Source organism: Megalops cyprinoides, chromosome 10, assembly GCF_013368585.1.
Source record: "Megalops cyprinoides isolate fMegCyp1 chromosome 10, fMegCyp1.pri, whole genome shotgun sequence".
Lineage (NCBI taxonomy): Eukaryota > Metazoa > Chordata > Actinopteri > Elopiformes > Megalopidae > Megalops > Megalops cyprinoides.
Window position 1 is genome coordinate 5,123,058 of NC_050592.1, and position 23,098 is coordinate 5,146,155.

Here is a 23,098-nt window from a genome sequence, read left to right on the forward strand (position 1 = left end):
CTGAATAACAGTCTGTCTAATGACAATATAAATGTAAACACAAAGGCAGAAGGCCGAAGCCTGGGAGCAGAGTGTCGAGCAGACCTGGGGAAGGTGGCTGGATCTTGGGCTGGTTCTTCTTGGTGTCGGTGGTGAAGATGTCCGGGGGAGGGTCTTCCCCGCGCTCGATCTTGCACTCGAAGGCGTACAGACACTGGATGTACTGCTTCTTGAGCGAGCTGGCCGCGCTGCTGGAGGTGCCCACGTTTAGGTTGGTCGCCAGCTCCCGCCACTTCTTATTCTTGTTCACCTGGACGGGCGGGCATGGGGGAGAGGGATCAATTTAAACCACTGGCACGGAAGGGGGACAACTGGTCACCCATGCGACAATGCAGGAGTCAACGAGTGACACCCCCTAATCCAGACCCCCCACAGCCTGTCAGGTCACTGCTGGGTGGCTGATGACTTCAAAATGTCAAAATCAATTACGTACAAGACGTACCAAGGACGAGTGAATTCCAAATACGGAATCGCTTTGTCATTCGTTATCAATAGGTTTACACTGAAAACCTTTACCGGAGTAATATTCAATTAAATATTGTGCCAGTGCAGGTTTTAATGTCAACCTTTGAATGTTGTGGCAGTAAATGTTTTAAAGATATAACAAAGTCTGACCATGTAATAAACCGCTTATATAATTCTCCCTATTGCCAGTGCGTTCGGTTCATTACAAAGATCAGTAAAACGGTACTGTGCTCGCAGGCATTGTTCTGGCCGGCCACGCTCACCTGTGTGAGGCCCCCGATCTCCTTGACTGACACGTAGAGGCGGAAGAGGTCGAGCGGCTTGCGGCCCACAGCGGGCAGGTTATTCATCCCCATTGCCTTCTCCTCGATGAAGGCCAGGTAGCGGTCCACCCACATCTTCCTCTCCGGCTCCGGGCCTAGCTCGTACAGCTTGGTGATTTTCTCGTTGGTCGTCGTGGAAGAGCTTGACTTCTTTGGGACAAAGAGGGAGGGGGAGGAGAGGGAGGACGAGGAGGAAGAGGCAGGTCAGTTCCCACAGGGCACCCAAATGTAACATTAGCCTGAATCCAAGGGGACTTTGCTTTACTCTGTTACAGAAACCTCAGAGTTGAGTTAAAGCTATCCGACTTTATAAGTTAATCTACTCTCTAACGTACCACGCTGCTTGACCAGCATCCACCTTGTGCGACTTTTTTTTTTTTTTTATTATCTGTGACAACGCAAATACCACCAAAGGGTGTCACTGGCCTGTCGATTTCAGCCAATTACCTTGGATTTCGTTTCAGGTTTCGGAGTCCCGTCTGTTTTGTTGTTTATCTTCTGATTTAATTTCACATCGAGGCCAAACTCAGGACTCGGAGCCATACCTGGAGGGCAGGAGAGGGGGGGGGGGCGAGAATCAATCAAAATCCACCTGGCAGCAAATCATTCTCTGAGAAACGCGGGAGTGGCTGTAATCAGCCCAGCCAGCTGCCTGCCATGGCCTTACAGGTCGAGGTGCAGCCTGTCTGATCACAGCACTCTGCCCTTCATGATAACAACCGCAGCAGACTAACTCACGCACAATGGGACATACGCTGTTCACGGAGCAATAAAGCAGTGCTTGTAAACCGACGCTGTCAGTGGCACGAGATGCTCGTTTTCCCCTTGTTCAGCTGGGTCCAACTGTTGGTTTTACACTGGACATAATCAAGGCTAATATCTCAAACATTGTAAGTGATTTCATTTGCACAGCCGTTCAGAAAAGCACTGTAGCTGAAACTGCGGCACTTGCAATAGGGAAAGCTCTGGCTAAGCTCTGCAGACAATACAGTTTTTACCAGTGATACAGTTTTGCTGAATTCTTGCTTATTTTACTGATAAATTTTCCAAAAACACAAAAGCTTGCACTCTACGGTTAAGAGATAACGTAAGTTTTATATTTACGTTTACATTTATTCATTTGGCAGACACTTTTATCCAAAGCGACTTACAAGCGAGGCAGACTACAACAAAAGCAAAAAACCATAAGGAGTCAACAATATCAGAAGTGCTGCACGACCAGGTTTCCATGGTTAAGGATATGGATTGAACAGTATCCTTGATCGACCAAACTCATGCTTTGCTTTCATACAGGCCAATAGGACTGGAACACAAAAATGAAATTCTTAATTCAAATGACTGGAAAAATTTTTGCACTTGCTAGCCACCCACTGATCATTCATTGCAGTGCATTCTGCTCACTCTAAGGGCTCTTCTGAGAGTATCACATCCCACCCATGGGTATCGGAGCTATCCAAGCATATCACATCCAGTGACTTAACACCTTCATTCCTTTCATCCTGGACACCGGGCACGGCGCTGTCTGGCGGGGCCACGGCGGTACTCACCTGCGGTGTTGTTGGCCATGTTCCCGCCCATGGGGTACGGGGGGCCCTGGGGGTTCATCATGCCCGACATGCTGTTCATGGTGGGGGTGTAAGGAGAGCCAGTGCCCATCACGCCGGGAGACATGCTGGGGTAACCGGGCGGCCTGCAGAGGGAGGGGAGGGGGAGGCAGAGCGTGAGATTCTCTTCACTGTCAGGTCACACAGAACATCACAACGGCTCTGTGACTTCACAGAACATTCTCTCCAACGCTGGGTGAAATGAACAACATCGGCTCTGTGGCGTCACATGGCGCAAACGTAGAGGAACTACACATTAAACAGCAGAAGCTGCCAACAAAATCAAAACCTGACGTTTTATTTACATGCTAGGAAAACGGTTTATGCTGTACATTACATGTTAAATGCCGTTCAGCACAGGGCTCATCACCCACGGTTGTGTGGGGCTGTACTTTGCCATTTTGTTACATTTCACTACCTACCCACCAAGTTCAGCTACGAATATTCAAGTAAACCATTATAGCATGACCTGTTCTGCGGGTATTAGCTGAGCATTATTTTGCAGCTCTCAAAGAAACAAAGAGAATATCTTCAGTTTATCACACACATTAACAACACCAAGAAGTTTAACAATGAGCACAAGCTATTCAGCCCACCTAGCTTCTGCCTATAGTCTAGAGTTCATCTAGGAATACATCAAGCCTGACCTTCAACACTCTGCAGGGCTCTGCTTCCACTGTGAATCCCGCTAAGATATAAGCACACATTTATGACTTTCTGATTGAAAAAACTGCTTCCTACCGTCAGTGTGAAATTGCAATACCACTGCGCTGTGCCCACACCAAGCAGCACCTCCACCTGCCTACCACAGCTCCTCTCTCTGATCCGGCTGCACAAGAACTCATTCATCTCACTGCTCAATGCATACATGCCTCAGCTCCAGATTAACCAAAGACTACCGTGCCACACGCACCATGTGATCATATGCCTCTGAACAACATACCGATGTCCAGCTCACTGTCCTTCTAATTAATTATAATTCTTAGGAAGTAAATAATAATGATTATCTATAAAACATCAGCATTACACTGCCACTTAGCAGACACTCTTATCCAGAGCAAATTATATAGTTTACAATTTTATTAATTTATACAGCTTGATATGTACTAATGCAATTGTGGATTAAGTACTTTGCCCAAGGGTAGAGCAGCAGTGCCCCTGTGGGAAATCGAACAAGGATCCCTCCTCCTTACCACTACGCCACTTATCACCGTATCAAGTAAGTTGCTTAAGTAAGCTTAGTAACTCGGTGGTCGTTTCAGACACATGCAGAGACACAGCTTCAGATAGAGACAGCAGCCTCTCAAAGGCAGCTAAATACAGCACCCTGGCCCTTGCCAAGAAGAAACTGGCATGAGCTACATCACATACCGGAAAGCTATTCAACTGAACAGTTACCGAGGGAAGATTAACAGTCAATGTTTAACTTAAGTTCAAAAGGTAAACAAGAGAATTAGCTCAAAAAATTTCTTCAAATTTACATTTGGACTGTTTTTCTTCCGCGAGACACATCGAAAACACCAGCCATTTCATTTAAGCACCAGCAACAGGAGGAGAATAAAGGGAGTGAACTGAAAACAAGCCCTGTGTTTCATACTGGACAGCCCCATGGCTCATACTAGAAGACCTGGCAAGCCTGGATGTTAGAAACGACTTCTTCAATCAAGCTGGGTAGTTAAACTGATGTTTATGTATTGTCTGCAGATGTTTTCTCCCCAGTCCGAGGCTCTGTGAGGCTGAATAATCTGAACTCGCGGTTGAAGCTGTGGTTCTCTCCCTCTCCCTCTCCCTCGTTCTGCCCCTGCGTGGTCGCCGGACTCGCCTCACCTCCAAGCCACGCACACAGCTCTCCTGCCTCCTTCCTGCCAGCCTGCCTGTGCCTACACCTCTCTCCCCCCTCTGGCTGCACTCTCCCTGGGCTAACCCCCTCCTCTCACTCCAGCTACGGACCTTTAACAGAGAACGGAGATTGTGAGAAACCAACAGGGCCAAGATACAAGCACCACACAGGTTCCTGTAGTGTGGCCTCTTTCTCCAAGTTTCCCTTTACAGCTACCTGCAAATACGCAAAGCCTACAAAATAAAGTGTTTAAGTCCAATGATCTGAGCACAGACAGCCATAAAATAATTTTTACAGCTAAAGACTGTTATCCCTGCCAGTGCAAAGACATCTCATCCTCTGCTCAAGGTCTCATGGCTCTGGGCATGTGCACGGCCCCGCCGAGGCCTAGCGGAGTTAGCGAAGAGCAGACTTTCCCCCCCTCCAAGTGCACCCGTGTAGCTGCTGTGTGTGGAGCTGTGGCACACGCTCCCGCGCTCGCACCTACCTGTTATGTATAGAGTTGGCAGCGTGCTGCATGGCGGTGGCCGCGGCTTCCTGTGCCTTCCTGTTCATGCTGCCCGGGGGAGGGCACATCCCTGAGCCCACCTGCGGGGGCATGCTGCCCATGTTGGGGCCCATGTTGGGGCCGTAGGGCCGGGCGCCCATCTGCCCAGGGCCCATCCTGCCCGGGGGCATGCCCCCGTAGGGAGGGCCCCCTCCCTGCCCCGGCATGGGGTTCATGCCCCCGGCCATGCCGGGACCCGGGTAGCTGGCATTGGGCATGCCGCTGTAGCCTGGTTGCCGGGGGTAACCTGCAGGATGAGGAAGGGGGGAGACACACATGAGGAGCTGGCGCCTCAAAGCACACCCCCCCCCTTTTCACCATGCCAAGAAACATGTTCTGCACAATAGGTACAAAATGGATTATTAACACTGCTAAAGTGAGACCATGATTAGTGAAACTGTGTTGTGCTGGATTACTGCAGGTTTGTGAATGGCGTGTAACAGCTACAACAGCTCAGGCTGCACAGAGGCTGCTGGGGGCTGAAGGCCTTCATGCAGACGCGCTGCCCTCTGTCCCACACATGCTCAGTCAGCACCCACTGACTTCACTAACAGAAGCACCACAGCGTCAGCCTGGCCCTCTTCCTCTCCTAAAAATAGCCGAATTCTCTCCGCTCACACGGGCCCTCTGAAGGAGGAAGGTTTGGATGTTTGGTTGGAGGAGCGATGTTTATCCTTTCATCTCGGTCCCTCTGAAAGCCCGTGGAGAAAGGAGCTCCCGGGGACGGCGGTGTATGAATATTTTTACTTAAGCCACCTCAAAGCCGTACAGTTCCCAGGGTGCCTTTCAGACGCGGTTACGGATGTCAGAGGACAAATGAAAAACCTCTCAGTCAGTCATAATACGCATTTGTTTGGGTCAACTGCAGCGGCTCTTCGGTTACCGCCGTTTCCCACCGTGCCTTCATGGCTGAATTGTGTTCGCTTTTTACGCGTGGCGTCTACAACGCGATTCATCCAGCAGGTGTACATTATCATCGAAGGAAAAAGGAAAAAAAAAAAAAAAACCCTTATTCATTCCAAAAAGGGATTTTTCATATTTTGACAGAAATTCCTGTACCAAAAGAAATCCGCTGAGAACATCTCAGCAGCAGCTGCCTCTGACAACTCCTGCAAAAATGTGAGGAGAAACTGAGAGGCGGTATTTCCAGAGCTGCCCGTATGGCGGGTTGTATTATGGACAGTCCAAACCTCTCCATTCCTCTCCTCCCAGGGGTACATGTACACCCCCTGCCCCCACCCCCCCTGCTCACCTTGCGGCCCGTATTGGCCACCCTGAGGCCCGTAGTTGCCCATGGAGTTGTTCTGCTGATACGGTCCCATCCCAGCATGCATCTGGCCCCCTGAGGACTGGCGTGGAGATAAGGCGGAGCCAGGCTGTGGCGACCCGTAAGGAGGCATCTGTGGATTCCTCTGCATGAACCCTGGCAAGGGGGAGGGCAGACCAAGGGGACATCACCAAACCACGCCCCCACACGGCCAACACACGCTCCCACACCATTCGATGAATGCCAAATAAATAACGTTTTTTTTTTTTTTTTTTTTTTTTCTAAGGCTCCCTGAGGCGAGCCCCGAACGCTCACCTCTGTCTTGGCCCATCGCAGACTGGTTCATGGAAGAGTGCAGGATTCCGTCCGACTGCACACTGGGAGGTCGGGGGGGCATCTGGTTCCCTGCAGAACCAAACCACTCCAAGTTAGACACACAACAAACTCCAGGTGCTGCGCTGGTGTACGGTCATGCATCTGTGCCGTAGCTATGGTGTGATGCATCTGCGCTGTGCTGTGTCTATACTGCGTGTTGTGTCTGCGCACGCATTTATCTGTTATGTCTATTACAGTACATTACATTTTGTGCCCATTACATTACCTTACATTACTGTCATTTAGCAGAAACCCTTATCAAGAACAACTTACATGCAGTAGGCTACAGTTTTATCCATTTATACAGCTGGATATTTACTGAGGCAATTCTGAGTTACGCACCTTGCCCAAGGGAATCGAACCAGCAACCTTGAGGTTACAAGCCCTGCTCCTTACCACTATGCCACACTCCCAGCCGGATACTGTGGTGCGCATTTATAGTACACCATTACACACGTGTGTGCACGTGCCACGCCCTCTCACCTGGCACGGCGGCCGGGGACAGCGGGCCCGAGCGGGACTGCGTGACGCTGGCGGGCGAGCCCACGGGTGAGGGCGAGGGGCCACGGATACCGGGCAGGTGCGGGGAGGTGTGGGGCGAGAAGGGGGACTGCGCTGGGTTGCTCTGCTCGCCCTGGCTGCTGGACACGCCCGAGGTGCTGACGCCCGGGCTCAGGGCAACCTCGGTGCCCGTGGGCAGGTCGTCGATGGACCCCGACAGATCCTGGGGGGGGAGAAGAGAAGAGAAGAGAGGGGGTGTCATTACACAGGGAGTTATGGGTAACGGCAGCCGGGGCTTTTGTTTTCAGCGGCTGCTGGGCAGGCACACTTCTCCAGGGCCACAGACAGTTCTGTAGAGTGAGCGCTGTTCGCATTCTGCCGCTCACACAAACAGCTCCTTTCAGGTGAAGAGCAGGTTAAGTATCAGCACCCAAAGGCAGAGGTGAAGAGGATATGTTCTGAGTCAAGTGTGGAGGCAATGCTGAAGGATCCGGCAAATCAGGATTAAAAAAAAAAAAGATGTAGAAACATGAAATTCCTGCCAAAGCTGCCAGATGCCCTGTCTTCACAGAGAGTAGAACAGAGAACGTGGGAGGTGTACCTAAAACCGTGCATTAAGCAGGGAGCTAGAAATCGAACACTGGCAAGACAATCTGGACGGGGAGTAAAAGTTCAAGATCGCAGTGCATAAAGCTGTCAGAACAAAAACATTTCACCTTTTCAAAAAAAAGGACAACAGGCCTGTGTCACAGTGTAATCAGGGCACCGAAGTACAGGCAGAGGCGGAGAGCAGGGTACCGGGGTGAACCCAGGCCCGCCTTGCTGGTGAACTCACCCGAGGACTCTGCTCTCTCTGCCACCTGTTCACTCTCTGCAGAGGAGCGCTAGAGCTGGAGGGAAGCGTGTGTGTGTGTGTGAGAGGGCACGCGTGTGCTCTGAATGCCTCCCTCACAGACTTCCCCATGTGTTTCCCAGTGTTGCGAGATCATCTGCCAGTCAGATCAGAAGGGGGGGGGGGGAGGTGGCTGAGGAAGGCGGGGGGGAAAAAAAAGAAAAACATTGGAAGGGGGCCAGAAATTTCCCATAGAAATCTGGCACTCCGGAGGCTGGCTGTAGCCCCGAAGCCGGCGGTTTTCAGCTTGAAACGGAGCCCGCTGCTATTTTTGGGACGTGACCTGACGAAGGAACCCTGGAGAGAGTGACAGGAGGACGGCAATCAGAGCTGGAGCTCATTCAGACTCGCTCGCTCGCTCGCTCTCTCGCTCTCTCTCGCGCCAGCCTTGCCTACGGGGACTGGCGCCCAGCGTGAAAACACCGCACAGCACCGGAGGGGCGGAGCGCACGGTTAAACACACAAGCCGTGAGTTTATCTGGAGGCAGTGGGCCCGGGGCTATGACAGGAGCGAGAACGGGGCAGCGAACAAGGTGAGAAAGGGATGAGAAGAGGGTGAGAAAGGGATGAGAAGAGGGTAAGAAAGGGATGAGAAGAGGGTGAGAAAGGGATGAGAAGAGGGTGAGAAAGGGATGAGAAGAAGGTAAGAAAGGGATGAGAAGAGGGTGAGAAAGGGATGAGAAGAAGGTAAGAAAGGGATGAGAAGAGGGTGAGAAAGGGATGAGAAGAAGGTAAGAAAGGGATGAGAAGAGGGTGAGAAAAGGGCAAGAACAGGGAAAGGGATCAGGGCAAGAGAGCGGAGTGAGAGCGGGGTGAGAAAGGGGTGAGCCCGTGCCCCTGCTGATGTGGGTGGGGCAAAGGCCTGATCAGCCGCGTAGACCACAGCGCTGTGGCGTGATCAGCCGAGCTCCACACACCCAGCCTGAGCTGTGCGCTCAGATCAGCAAGTGCATGGACAAAAACACTGCTAGCTCTAGCTCTTGTGATCACACTCCCTTCAACTGCCAATCAGCAGTGTAGAACGGAAATCCGGACAGCAACTACACTGGAAAACTGAGACGGACAAGACACCGTTTCCTCTCCTGCAGATTATCAGAGCTAGTAAACCAAGATCATCACCATCAATCTGATTTGTGCATGGTTCATGTAAGCCAAGTAATCCACCACGCTTTCTTAGACAACGCTCATTCATAACTGAAACAAATTCGGAATTACGCCCCCCTTCTCCACCACATTAGCTCTGGTACACATGTGTGGTGTTAAGGACCGAGTCAGTTCAGAGGAAACCCTATTGATAAAAAGAGTTTTTCCATCTTCATTCAGTCATGCTTAAAACCCACTAAAGGGCCCTCACATCTGCACAATGAGCTCTGGACACGAACCCTCCCCCCCCAGGCATCACAAGACCTGCCATGTGACACTGGAGGCTGAGCCGAGGGAGCTGCCCCCCCCCCCCCCCCCCGGTCCTGAGCCCCATTCACTGTCAGGGCACCGAGACGGTCCAAGGTGTCAGTGTGGCACAGAGAAACATCCGGAATGTTCAGAGCACACAAACAAACCCCCCACTCACTGACGGAGCTGAGGGGGTTCAGTGTGTGCCCGAGACTGAATGCTGGGTATTGACTGCATGTTCCAGAGCAAGGCACGGCTACACACTGCCATATACATGCTAGGACACAGACTGAACACGGTGTGTGTCTGTGTGTGTGTATGCGTGCGTGCACATATGTATGGGGGGGAAGACTGTGTGTGAATGACAGTGTGCATCTGTTTACAAGTGTGAAAGTATGTGTGTGTGTGTTTATGAAAACATGTCTGAGACAGTGTGTTTATTAGAGTGTGTGTGTGTACGCACATGCGTGTGTGTTTATGAGTATAGGTGTGACAGTATGTGTCTGCGTTTATGGGACTGTGTGTGTGTGTGTGTGTGTGTGTGTGTGTGGGGGGATGTGTGTGTGTGGGAGAGGGAGATAAAGGCAGCAGTAACAGCACATCAGCAGTGTGTGAATACTAACCCCCTCCCCACCCCTCCACCCCCCACCCCCCCAGCAGGGAGGGTGAAACAGGCTCCAGTTAGAATTGGAGTGTCCTGTGAACAATGGCCCATTGTGGCCACCAACAATGCCTCATTCTGCAGAGGCCAGCCAGAGACGGGCTTAAGAGCGGGGAATCCTCCCCACATGACAACCCGACAGGAAGGGCCCGACGGCTGCCCTCCGAAAACAGCGCGGGGCCCTTTGTGTCCCGGTCAAAGCACGGTGTACCTTTTCTGGAGGTGTGAAATCAAGATTTATTAGCGCACATAATGGGTCTCTGAATGGGGGCACGTGGTTCACTTCCATTAAGGGCAGGAGCTAGACCACACCACACCAGGGCACGCTACGCTATGGTGCACCACGCAGGTCTGGCTCTGAGCGGTCTGATGCTGGAGGGGTGGTGCATCTTGCGTTCGCGCGGCGTGGAGAGTCGTCAGGAAGCGGAGGCATTTGATCAGCGCATTCTGTTTGAACTTCATCAGCGAGGCCTCATCAAACAGGTCCTCGCACTCAGACGAGTGCCACCCAGCCCTCGCAGGCTGGAGGAGCCTGCAAACCACTTCAGACCGCTTCTGCTTTTAATCTGGCCTGGGAAATTTGAAAAATTATGCACCGGCAGGAAAGAGCGCTGTCGTTAAGCCAGTGTGACAAGAGTCGTTTTCCGTACCGAAATGGCAAAAAAAAACGCGCTAAGCTACGACACAAGAATGCACAGGGACAGGGACAGGGACGCGGCCTGAATCTCAATCTGAAAAAACTTCACTTTGTATTATTATTATTTTTTTTTTTATTGTGTGTCGTGGAGAAGCGTGGAACACAGACAGACGTACGTGGGAGGTGGTGCCGATCCCTTCCAGCACTCTCACTGTGCAGCGCGTGCTCTGAAAACCAATGAAGCCATGAGAGAGCGCCATCAGATAATGCGCTAAAGCCGGGCCTGGCTATGGGACTGTGCAGAGACCCCAATGCCCGGCTATGGGGGGCCCTAAAAGCTCCCAGGTCTGGCTATGGGGGGGCAGAGACCCCTGCATGTGGCTGTGGGAGGACCAAAATTAGGGCTATGGGACTGCAGAGACCCCCGCGTCTGGCTATGGGGGGGGCCTACAGGATCCCAGCCCTGACTACGAGAGCGCCCGCAGGCTGCTGGGCCCCCCCGCAGAGCCTCCCCCGCCGCCTGCCGCACACGGCTCCCGCCCGAGGGCACTCCACATCCTGTCTGCAGCCAGCGAGCCCGGCCGCCGACGAGCTGACCGCGGGTCAGCCTTCCGGGTCAGAGCGGGAGGCCGACGGAAAGAGTGGGATTCAATTAGAGGGGCCAACTGCGGAGCATGGGAGTGAGAGAGAGAGACAGGAAGAGAGCGTGTACATGTCTCCGACTCCCATTCATTCTGAGACGGATCATTCCCCGTTTTACAATGACGGTGGCGCGAGGAGAATACGTTTGAACCAATCACAGCATTTCGGTATGGAGAGACATCTTCTGACTGGTTTATACGAGTGATTGACAGCTCACAGCAGCCCCACCCCTACATTTTGCATGTGTTCTTGAGCACAAATTAAGAGATTCAGCAACGAGATTAAAGGTTATAGGCCCAGCTCCAGAGCGTCTCTGTTCTTCAGCAGAGCAAGCACATTCACAACACTTAAACAGCTATTGTTTAATTGATGTTTTTTTTCTCTTCTCCATTGTTACTGGGCACGATGAGAAACCTTTTGAATTGCTTGTCACTGTAGTGCCCACTCGTGAACCCGAGTGAATAATCGAGATCCTACAGCCACATGGAAAGGAGACCGGCAGCAATGAGCTGCGCTGATAGCTGCTGTACTCCCACCCACTGCACGGCCTGTACTGAAGAGACAGGCACTGACGGGGAAAGGGAGCGAGAAAGGGAGATGAGAGAAAGAGAGACAGAGAAAAAAAACAAAAGAGAAAGACGAAGGAAAAAGCTAGAGGACAGAAAGAGAGCAAGGGAGAAAGAGACTGACAGGGAAACCGAGAAAGGGAGATGAGAGAAAGAGAAAAAAAAACAAAAGAGAAAGATGGATGAAAAAGCTAGAGGAATGAAAGAGTACAAGCCAGAGAGAGGCAGACAGAGAGGCCTGGTTTGGCTGAGGACTGTGAGGCACATGGTGGCTGGATGTGGGGACTCGTATCGACCCAGGGGAGGGAGGAGGCCCGCATCTGAGAAACGCGTCACCCCATCGACCGTTTGCCGAGCAGCTCTCAGAGCTCAGTTCCCTTTCCCTGCGTGGGGGTGGGTCACACATAAACCGCTCAGAGATTTCACTTCCGCAAAGAGGGGGCGGGGTACCACAACATTTCACAATGCAAATGAGCCCGCCGCCATCCGAGATAAACCGCACAGGCCCCGCCCCTGGGATATTCAAGTCATGAATATTCATCAGCTGTCTTCTCCTGAATAGACTCCATCCAAGCTTTGGCGGCAATGCACAGTAGGTTAGATGTGAGAGTGAGCGTGTGTGTGTGTGTGTGTGTGTGTTTAGAGACAAGAAACCAAATATCATCCATCCCCTCTGGGGAGCAGTGTAAGCTACACAAAAAACCCTGCCTCCTCCCTGACAAGCCGAACAATGAGTGTTTGCTTCTCACACACTCTCTCTCTTGCGCACGCACAGTCTTACACACACACACACACACACACACACACACACACACACACACACACACACACACACACACACACACACACACACACACACACACACACACACACAGAGTTTCGGCCCTCACATGCTGCAGTCATTGATTTTTTTTTTTCTCAGCCCGATACTGCACGGCCGCCTCCCAGTTCTGCTGACTACACAAGCTCGCCCCAGAAACGCAATTACATCCCAACTGCATGTGCCAGTCAACGAACGCTGGTCACTCTTCACCGGGCAGGGAAGGAGGCGGCAGCATTCGCCCTCTTTCGGCTGCGGACAACATCAACAAACGTGAGAAAGGAACCAACTGGGTCAGGGCTGTGTTTCCGGCCCCACCCTCCTACCCCAACCCTGCTCTCAAGTCCCACCCATATATGGACACATTGGCACATACTGCACAACCATACAACAGGCTTACTCTTGCAGCCTCAAGCACTGGAAAACACAGGCAAGGTGTTTCTGAGAGGGTGCCAAGCCCTGAATCACACAGGCCTACACTCAAAGAGTTCTCAGACTCAGAGTACCTTAACACCGACTATCGGCACTGTGTTACGTTTTCAGATACAGATGCCACAGTAATCTAGCTGATAAGGTAGCCTGCAAAGCTCTGGACTGCCTGTGCTGTTTCTGTGGTTCCGTTTTGCTTTTTTGTACAGCATACTATCGACTCCAGTGATTCAGGCAATTTGCAGAAAAAGGCAGCTGCTGTGGAGCGCCCCGAAAATGAAATCAACATGTACCCCCAGAGCGCTGGACCGGCCAGCGCGGACCCCGTCACTGTGAGGCCCGCGGGCCGTCATCTGGGAATCCCGGAACGCGGCCAGCCCCGAAACGGGATACACAGGGAGAGAGACGCGGACGGAGGGGATGCCTGAGGTCTCTTCTGTCACCACACGAGGGACAACCCCCCCCCCCCCCCCACAATCCCAGCACTCCTGCTGTAGGACAATGGCCAGAGGCCCGGGGTCTTGACTCGCTCACTCACTTCTCCCTGCCTCATTCCCTCTCTCCCACCAGGCTTGGCACCTTTCCCTGGTGATTCCTACTGCACCACACACAGACACACACACACACACAGATTGACATGCTCATTTGTCCTCTCCAGGCAAGGAGGGGGAAAAAAAAAAAGAAAGGCGTCTCTGCAGTTGCCATGGTTACTGCATTTTTTTGCTCCACGTGTGTTGACAGAGACACCCCCCCCCAACAGGCATACACTGCACCCCCCTCTTTGCTCTCTCTCTCTCCCTTTCTCTCTCACTCTCTCTCTCTCTCTCTCTCTCTCTGACTCAGGGGTCACAGCCAAGTCAATTCCTACAAAGAGAGGCCTGTCATTGTTACAGGAAGCTCAGGCAGACTTCAGCTATCTCTCCTGCTCTGCGCTCCTTTTAATTAAACTCCCAGAGCTCAGGCTGGACTTTTCAGACACACACACACACACACACACACACACACACACACACACACACAAACACACGCAACTAACCCAGTCATCCCAGTCGTCTCTCCCTCGCTCGATTCCTCTCTCAGAACCCGGCAGCCTTCAGCCGTGTTCGTCCTCTCATCCAGAGTCAAGACACTAAAAATAGAGACAACTGAGTCTTTGTGAATAATGACCCACATACCTCTTCAAGTCCTGGGTAATATTAGACTGGCAAAAAAAGGAGAGGGGAGGAAAAAAAATTCAGCTAAATGGCTTTTCGTGAAGCGGGATTGAAAATCCAATTTGTTTTATCTTTCCATCCCAATAGCGGCCGTCTAGCCCCCTTGTAAGCAATATTCAATAAGTCTTTAGGTGCTCTCAGATTTGGAGGCATGCTGGGTACTAAATCACAAGACACGCCACTCTGAGCCGCCGCTCCGGCCAGCGGCAGGAAGCTCGCCCACTCGGAGGAAATAAGGCACGGGGAAAGGGGTTAAAAGCTTTCGGGGACCTCGGCACACAGGCACCCCATTTCCCAGAGCGATTTCCCACGTCACAGAGCTGTCCCTTTAACTGCCGTGTCACGGCGGGAATCGGTCTTCGGTAATCCGCTGTGGCGTTTCAATCACGGCGTCAATGTCAGCCGTCTGAGGAGCGCAGACAGGGGCTTGTTTCTGGAGACGGTTTGAGCTCAGTGCTGCACCTTTTTTTTTTTTCTTTTGCCCGCAAAAGAACAAGCGCCTGCCATCTTTCATCAAGTCACATGGTGTCCCTGGAGTCACATGACCCTGGCAACGGCAGCCATCTTAGGCAGGAAAGGGAGGCAGCTGAGTGCGAGGCACAAACTGTGCAATGAGCGTAAACTGCACAGGGCTGTCAGACTGCTGGGGAGCCGCACATCTGCAGCATCCGCACCTTCTGAGAATGCAGAGAGGGAGAGGGGCTTTCAGCAGCTGGGTAGGCCAGACTGCGGCTCTCTCACTCGCTCCACAGGGCCCAGTCTGCCCTGTGCCCCGAATCCAGCTGGACCACAGCCGGCCGGTGCAGGACAGCAGCATCTGAACTGGCTGTTCCTAGAAGCACAGGGTCTGCCAGGGCCCACTGTTCTCTATCACACACTCACTCACTCTCTCACCTTCACACCGATCAGGAGCCAAGGTCCGCATGCCCAGAGTCAAAACCCAAGGCTTTCCAGCAGAGCTACTTTAACTAAAGGTAGGACCTCCTCCCAGACTGCTGTCTATATAAGCACACTGGGCTTTGGACAGCAGGGGGAGCTCAGATGGCCGGACAAACCTTTCTGCAGAGGCTTACAGTCACACACCAGGACTCCAAACAGGCCCCTCTATGGGTTGCCACATAATCCCTGCCACCCAAACAAAATCTGCTCCATTTTCACAGCGGCGGAGGTTCATTCTCCATCTGCGGTCCTCGGCTCGCAGCTAATTCTGAGCGCGCCCGGTGTAGCTCTACTGTTTGACCCCTTCTCCAGGGACGTGGAGGGTACCAGGAGGTGCACCATGGGGAAACGGGCGGGTCGGATCGTGGACGGGCTGAAAACGCAAGCGCTCCCGGGTCTGTCCGTGGTTTTATTCCGAGCAGGCTGGGCTGCATCGGCTCTCTCAGTGCCGCTCTCTGCTTTGCAGAGCGGATCTCCACCATAAGAGGGCACTCCCATTCCACCGGAGAGCCGGAAGAGCCAGGTCCCGGCGACTGAAACTCCCCCCCCTCCGCCTCCACGTCCACACCCCCACGCCTCCATCAGGACCCGGTGTGCTTTACAATGCAGTTTACACACCGGCACACGCGCACAAAAACACACACACAGGAGCGGCCATCAAACGGCCACAGACTCAATACACACGCACAGACAGATAAAACCACGGTCACACAGACAGGCCCACACGTGTGTTTATGGCCAGAGAGGATAAATGCGCTATATGGGCGGCTGTGCTCTCAGAATGCCGGGGCGGGGGTGGGATGGGGGACACAATTACAACCAGGAGGTGGTGGGTTTCAAACACACACAACACTGCTGCCACTGAACCCCTGAGAAGGGCTTAATTTTATATCCTGCTGAACGTAATGGGTGATGTACCGAAACGGAAGCCAGGCCCCAGAGAGTCTTCATCTGCTTTGGAAACAGACAGCGGGGTGAAACCGTGCTGTCCGTGCCTCTGTGTGTGGACAGAGGGGGCTCCGGCACTTTCTGCCAACCTCGTTCCTTCGCTGTGCCAAAGCCAAGCAACACTCCGCAGCTCAGAGGGAGGTAGATCTGAACCCACGGACAACGGGGAACGAGTTCCAGCCCCCAGAGGGATCGGGGTACATTTCCCACGGATGCCCTCTGTATAGACATCCTCATCATGTGCTCAAATCCCACCTGGGCCAAAAGCTTTAAAATAATAACTACCCCCATCAAGAAGCACTCTCACTTTTGAGAAAACACAGCAAGTGGAGGTGTAACCGCCAAATTTCAGGCTCCACTAGGCATGAAAGGCCTACTTTACGAGACGCAGAGGGAAGAGGAAGAATATGTAAAGTACAGCACAGCTAAACAGATACCCAATCAGCGGTTTAATGCAAGCTGACCACTGACTTTAGTTTTGGGACCAGAGATATTGGACCAGGTCTGAAAGCTACCACAGGTATCAGCTGAATCGCGTCAGTGTGAATCATCACCGTCTGCTATGGCTAGGCTGGGCAGTCAGTGCCTGTGGTGTGCGTGTGTGTGTGTGTGTGTGTGTGATCTGCATTTGTGCACTATGATCTGCATGTGTATCCCAGGGCTGCTCGGCAGGTCACTCTCGGTGTGGGCCTCTGCCAAACAAGCAGAAAATAAAAGCGTGGGGCCGGTTACTTGGAGACAGACGCTGCTCTCTTTAGATTTTATCACAGAGCCGACTTGTGCAAAGTGCCTTCATTGTGCTGTGCTTACATCTCTGTGAGCTTTCAAAGAGAGGGAGAGAGGGACAGCGATACAGAGGGGGAGAGACAGAGAGAGAGAGAGAGAGCGACAGAGAGAAAGAGAGAGAGAGAGAGAGCGACAGAGAGAGGCAGAAATAAGCAATGAAGAGAGAGAGAAAGAAAGAAAGGGAGACAGAGAAGCAGAGAGAGAAGGAGATGGAATAGGAGAGCAATACAGAGGGGAGAGAGAGAGATACAGAGAAAGGCAGAAGGAGAGACAGACAGAGGGAGAGAGAAAGAGAGATAGAAGGAGACGGGGGGGGGGTTCCAGGGTTGCTGCACTTAACCCTGGGGACCGCTGGAGAAGCAGCCAAGCGGAGTCATGACACAACCGCGGCTGGCCTGGTGAGACTCCCACAGACCGCCATCACCCACTTAACCGCCGCTGAATTTCGGGCCACTGCCAGCATCCCGGGGAGCGGGGCCTGACTGACCCGGAGAACTCCTCCCCCTGCTATGCTTCCAACAGAGGCAGAGGTACTGCCCTCCTGACCCAGGCCTTCAGCTGGACAGACAGGAGCTGCTGCTCTTTCAGGGAGGCCTGGAGGGCCTTTTCCAGCACGGCAGGACAAAGCAAGCCAATGACCAACGAGCTTTCTACAGAGCCAGGCAGCAAAATGATGATCACATGTGCCAACCCACCACATATCTGAACATAATCGCACACACACACACTCATGCGCACATGCACACTGACACACAATCACGCACAATTACACCCACTTCACACACACACATACACACACACACACACACAGTGCACTGAGCCTACATCTCTTCTTCCTGAAGGTGGAAGGTGGAAGCTGGATATTTACTGGGGAAATTCTGGGTTAAGTACCTTGCTCAAGGGTACAGCAGCAGTGCAGCGCTACAGCAGGGAATCAAACCAGCAACCTTTCGGTTACGAGACCTGCTCCTTAACCACTATGCCACACTGCCACCCCTTTTAAACCCTTAAACGAATCAGAGGCTGATGTGGCAGCCATCGGTTCCTCAGCAGACAGCGCAGCAGCACAGCCCTCAGAAACACAGAGAGGAGGGAGGCGAGAGGAGGGGAGTGATTCAGCGCTGCATTTCTAAATCTCCCTAAAACCCTGATACATTCCTCTGCCTCTCTCCATCCAGCTCATTCGGCCGGTCCTGCTGTTCTCCAGCTCCCTCTGACTCAGTTCCTTCCCTGGAAGAATTCTGCGCCTCGGTGAAAAGGAGAGGCAGACAGAGAGAGGGAGAGGGAGCGAAAGCTGACTGGAGTGGAGAAGTGGGAGGCAGGCAGGCAGGCAGACAGGCCAGGCAGGCAGGCCCCGGAATCTGAATAAGACCACGCACACAGGAAATGCAGGCCCATGAGCCACGGGACCAGAATAGAAACAGGAAACACGCCCCAGACGCTGAATACTGCAATAGCGCAGCTCCGCAAAACAAGGTCGAGCGGAGAGAGCGCTCTTATGAAAGCAGAGTTACACAGCGGCGGAGGGAGAGGGGCGAGAGAGGCAGGGTTCTGGGGGGAGAAATGCGCCCGTTTCAGCCGCTCAACCAACTCCCCTCTGCGCTCAGCCAGGGGAAGGAGAGAGCAGGGGCAAACGGGGGAACAGAGGTAGCGGAGTGGGTGCGACACTGAGCGAATCGGGGACTTTAACCCAGCCCACGATGCGGCGGCAGGCCGAGCGGAGGTCTCGTGAGTCCGGGGGAACATTCTTCACGCGTGAAGAGGCTGCCTCTGCTCATTTCCCAGAGTGCAGTTTACATTCCCCCCCCCTCCACAGGACAGAGGAGGGAGGGGAGGGGGGAGAAAAAACCTAGACAGCCGGTCTGACCAACTGGTGACCTTCCTTTCCTGCCCCAAGAGCTCATTCAGACGAGTCTGTTAATGAAACCTGCGTGTGTAAGTGAGTGTAGGCGAGTCTGTCTCAGGGTGCATGCGAACAAGGGTAAGCATGTGTCGGGGTGCATGTGAGAGAGTGTAAGTGTGTGTCGGGGCACATGTGAGAGTGTAAGTGTGTGTGTTACTGAGTGTGTGTATATGTGTGTGTGTGTGTGTGTGTGTGTATGGGGAGTGTGTGTGCAAGGCTTGGTCAGGCCTGTGTGTGTATGTGTATGCGGTGTGTGTATATATGAGTGTGTATGAGTGTGAGTATGCAGGGTGTGTGTGTGTGCGTGTGAATGTGTATGTGTGTGTGCGGTGTGTGTGTGTGTGTATGTGTGTGTGCGAGTGAATGTGTATGTGTGTGTGGCTCTGTCTCTGTGATCCCCGGGCCTCGGCGGTGGTCGGGCCCGGGGCAGAGAGGGGCGGAGTGGAGCAGGATTAGGCTGATCAGGGGAGAGGGACACAAAGAAGCGCCTCACTGAGGAGAGGCAGAGATTAGGCTCACAGAGCGGAGGGAGGAGGGGCGCGGAGAGGAAACATTCCCACGCACCCACATGCAGAGGATGTGACTCGGGATGTGACTCTTCCACAGAGAAAGGCCTCGTGCTGCTCACAGCGCAGCTGCTCTGAGCTACACAGAACACACACGCGCAGACGGGTACGCACACACACGCAGACGTGTACACACACACACACGTACGCACGCACGCACACACACTCAAAACCGTGTACACAAGCACAAACACACACACACACAGACGTGTACACATACAAACACACACACACACAAACGTGTACACATGCACACATACAAATACACGCGCACACACACAAATGGACACACGCACATATACACACACAGACATAACCATGTACATATACACACAAAAGCACATACACAAGCATGCATATAAAGACACATGCATACATACACATACAAAGACACGTACACATGCATGCATACAAACACACGCACAGACAAACACACACAAATACATACGTGCACATGCACACACACATCAGGAACTACCATGACCAAAAGCCTGACAACTGGCACCGCGCACAGATATTGCCAAAGTTATCGAACACAGAAGGCTGGGCAGCTGGATGCAGCCTTTTCCAAGAGGAAGGATTTTTCCCCCAGGTGAGTGACAACCAAGTGCAATCAAGAAAAAGCACAGTGACATCCAAAAAACTGTGTGTGTGTGTGTGTGTGTGTGTGTGTGTGTGTGTGTGCGTGCAAATGTGTGTGCGTGTGACATTTTGCCTTCAAAGCAATCAGAACATCTCTGGGTTAACCTCACTTCACAAATATTAAGGCCCATTTTTTGGTTGGGACAGCTCACGAAAGAATTGCTCCCATAAATATCTCCCAAGAACCAAAACCAATGTTTGTTTGTAAAAATTAAGTTACAGTGGCAGTGTTGTGTGTCCATACAAGAACAGCCGAGCAGCTTCAGAGCATGTCTGTGGGTTGGTTCATGAGCACTGTACGGATTTCTACCCTTTTAGGGTAAAACCTGCCAAGCAGTGAGCCAGACACTACACCCAGCTTTGTCTTAAAACCCAGTGAAAACCGGCCCTCACTGCAGGAGGCATGTCTCAGGGCAAACCCCTTTCAAGTGCTCAACACACCTCACTGCCAGCTCAGTGCTCAGTGAAAATAAGATGCACCTCTCAGCAGTGCCAACGTAAATGCCAAGCTAACAAGCGTTCCGACAACATCTCCGTATCTCTGCCCGTTAACCCAATCAGGCTCCAACCCAGGCTGCCAGCCAATTGGTCCCGCCTTCTCTAACCGCCAAACTGCCGCCACAACCCGACACCACAAAGGCCCCCCTGGGAGGAGGGAGCTCCCCAGTTCCCACAACAGAAGTGGAGGAGGAGAGGGAGAAGCCATCTGACGGTGTCATGTTCGCTAATCCTCTCGCACGGACCTACCACCAACCACCACCCACCCCCCACTAACCCCTCCCCAATCAGCATAGCCTAAACCCTAATAATCTGCTTGGCACTCCCACGCACACCCACCCCCCACCACGCCACCTCCCCCCCAGCCCTCCGTCCACGTGGGCCCACTGCCACTATCCCACTCCGGTCACTCCACCCCCCCACCCGGAGAGGTCACCTCAGGGGTCAAGTGTGCATCTTGTGCCCAGACTTCTTAGCGGCAGACGCCTGTTTAATAGGGGTTAACACCCTCTTGATTTAAGCACCGCACCCTCTGCTCACACAAACCAAATCAGGGCTCCACAGCAAACTACCTGAGTAATTCAGCAGGTGACTTTTGCTGCTAGGTCTGGTATGCTTCAGAAATATTATAAGAAACTGTTATTAGAAATGGTTATTTAGAAATCATTGTTTGAAACAGTGGCAGTCTAAGCCAGCTCATGCAACGGTAATCTAGAAGTGGCGAAGGCCGCGTGCTGCTGCCAAGAAAAAACTGGAAAGCTTTCAGAGGTGAAGAGGCATCCGAGACTCAACAGCCCACTCCGGTCCTCAGGACGAAAAAAAATTTTAAAAATCGTCAATCGGCGCTGGATGAAAAGGCTGACGTCCTGTCGACCGCGGGCGGGTGGCGGCGAGGGAGCGATGTCACGCAGGGGGCGGGGCCCTGGCGGCACAGCGTGGCGCGGTGCAGGCACGGCGCGGGCGGCAGGAGGGCCTGCTAAACCTGACGAGCGGGTCCTTATCAGATGGCAGGCAAGTGAAGGCGCTGTCATGTGAGCCAGGAGCGCGGGGCCCGCAGCGCAGGCTGATAGCCAGATTAATGGCCCTTACAGCCAGACGCACGGCAGGGAAGAAGAGGGGGGAGGGGGGGCGGGGGATTTCCTCTTCAATAGGTAACTTCCTGAGTCGCGTCCAAGGGCTTTGCCACTCCAAAAAAAAAAAAAAAACCTGAAAAATATCCTCAGGGTATCCCCCACCGGCAGAAGAAGCTGCACGCTTTCTCTCTCTCTCTCTCTCTCTCTCTGCTGCTCGGAAAGAGGGAGTCATCATCTGGTAACTGATAAGCACAACTACAGCAGGGAACAGGGGTGCACAGCTCCTCCAGATCATGTGGAGTTCAAACCTCTGTCATCGCTTCAGTGCCCTCCTCCGGCAGCAAAGCAGGGTTCCCATTCGTTCCACACCCGCGGGGCTCCACCCCCCCAGGCCCTTACAACCAATCCCCACGCTCCGGGCAAAAGAAATCTACTCCAACATAAATGGATGTGTTAGCACTAATGAACACTCAATACCGCCGCCCAGGGGTTTAACCTTGGCCCGTGGCATGTGTTTTTCCAACGACAATTATTGACGTTTTCACATCTTCAAACGCAGCAGTTTTTTCTGGCAACGGAGAGCGGATCTGACTTGACCATGGCTAAATGACTCGGATGGAGAGATGGCCCTTTTGGGGTGCTCCCCCTCTCCCCCACCCCCCTCGCTCTCACCCAGGACAGCTGTTTTTGTTGACGCTGGTTCACTGTAACTCTGTTACATTGTAACACTGTGGCCTGCGAGACACTGCTCTCACACTGTCGCTGTGGATGACATCACCTCTCCCTGCCCCCTGGCACTGCCCCGCCTCTCACATTACACACGAGTCACAATAACACACAGGTGTCACTCTCTGGGCTGCGGGGGAGGGGCTTGGAGAAGGGTGGGTCCATGGAGACGGGAGGGGCCAGAGAGAGAATATGCAGCATGGTGTTTTCAGTGCACTTCAGATCACTACACCACAGGGGCTGGGGGGCATGAATTTATGAAGTCCTCTATGAGGGGTGTGGGGTTTGGTACACAGGTGCAATTACTAGAGACTGCATTGTACATCCTGACCTTATCTTCCGGGTGCAATCAATTAAATCCTGAAAAGACGAAACGAGATACGGCAGGCGGGTTTTTCTCGCTCGCCGGTTCCGCTTTGATCGCAGCCAGCTGAAGTATTCTCACGGCAAGAGATCCGTTTTGGATTCCCGCCACAGAGAACTGTCACAGCGCTGAGTGGCGTGATTTAATGCCAAGTTCACGCTGTGGCCGTGATCAAACTAATGGGGTATAATGACAGGGAGAGACGGCTCCCGTGCGGAGCGAAAGCCACGCTCACACTGGGCATGCTAAACAGCCAAGGTGAGCTTTCATTAGCGCAAAAAACGATCGCTTTCGCACTAATTAATGTAAATTGTCTGCCCTTTCAAACGTTTCTGCTCGATTCACACTCTCGATTCCACGTGGGGCTGTCACAGTCTTGTTGTAACTGCTTACAGCACTATCCATCGTCATTGACAAACAACTGACGCTTCACAGGGTA

The 23,098-nt window shown here is 52.8% G+C and overlaps 1 protein-coding gene across 1 annotated transcript in view; it reads right to left on the minus strand.

Moving 5' to 3' along the window:
• The window catches only part of arid1aa (AT rich interactive domain 1Aa (SWI-like)), a 67,177-nt gene that overhangs the window by 10,358 nt on the left and 33,721 nt on the right, over positions 1–23,098 (minus strand). Inside the window, exons 5-12 of the mRNA XM_036538081.1 lie at positions 6,944–7,184; positions 6,401–6,490; positions 6,071–6,241; positions 4,759–5,065; positions 2,375–2,517; positions 1,275–1,372; positions 768–977; positions 85–289 (exon numbers count right to left, since the gene is read on the minus strand). Of these exons, the coding sequence (XP_036393974.1) occupies positions 85–289; positions 768–977; positions 1,275–1,372; positions 2,375–2,517; positions 4,759–5,065; positions 6,071–6,241; positions 6,401–6,490; positions 6,944–7,184 (1,465 nt within the window). The remainder of the gene's footprint in view (positions 1–84; positions 290–767; positions 978–1,274; positions 1,373–2,374; positions 2,518–4,758; positions 5,066–6,070; positions 6,242–6,400; positions 6,491–6,943; positions 7,185–23,098) is intronic.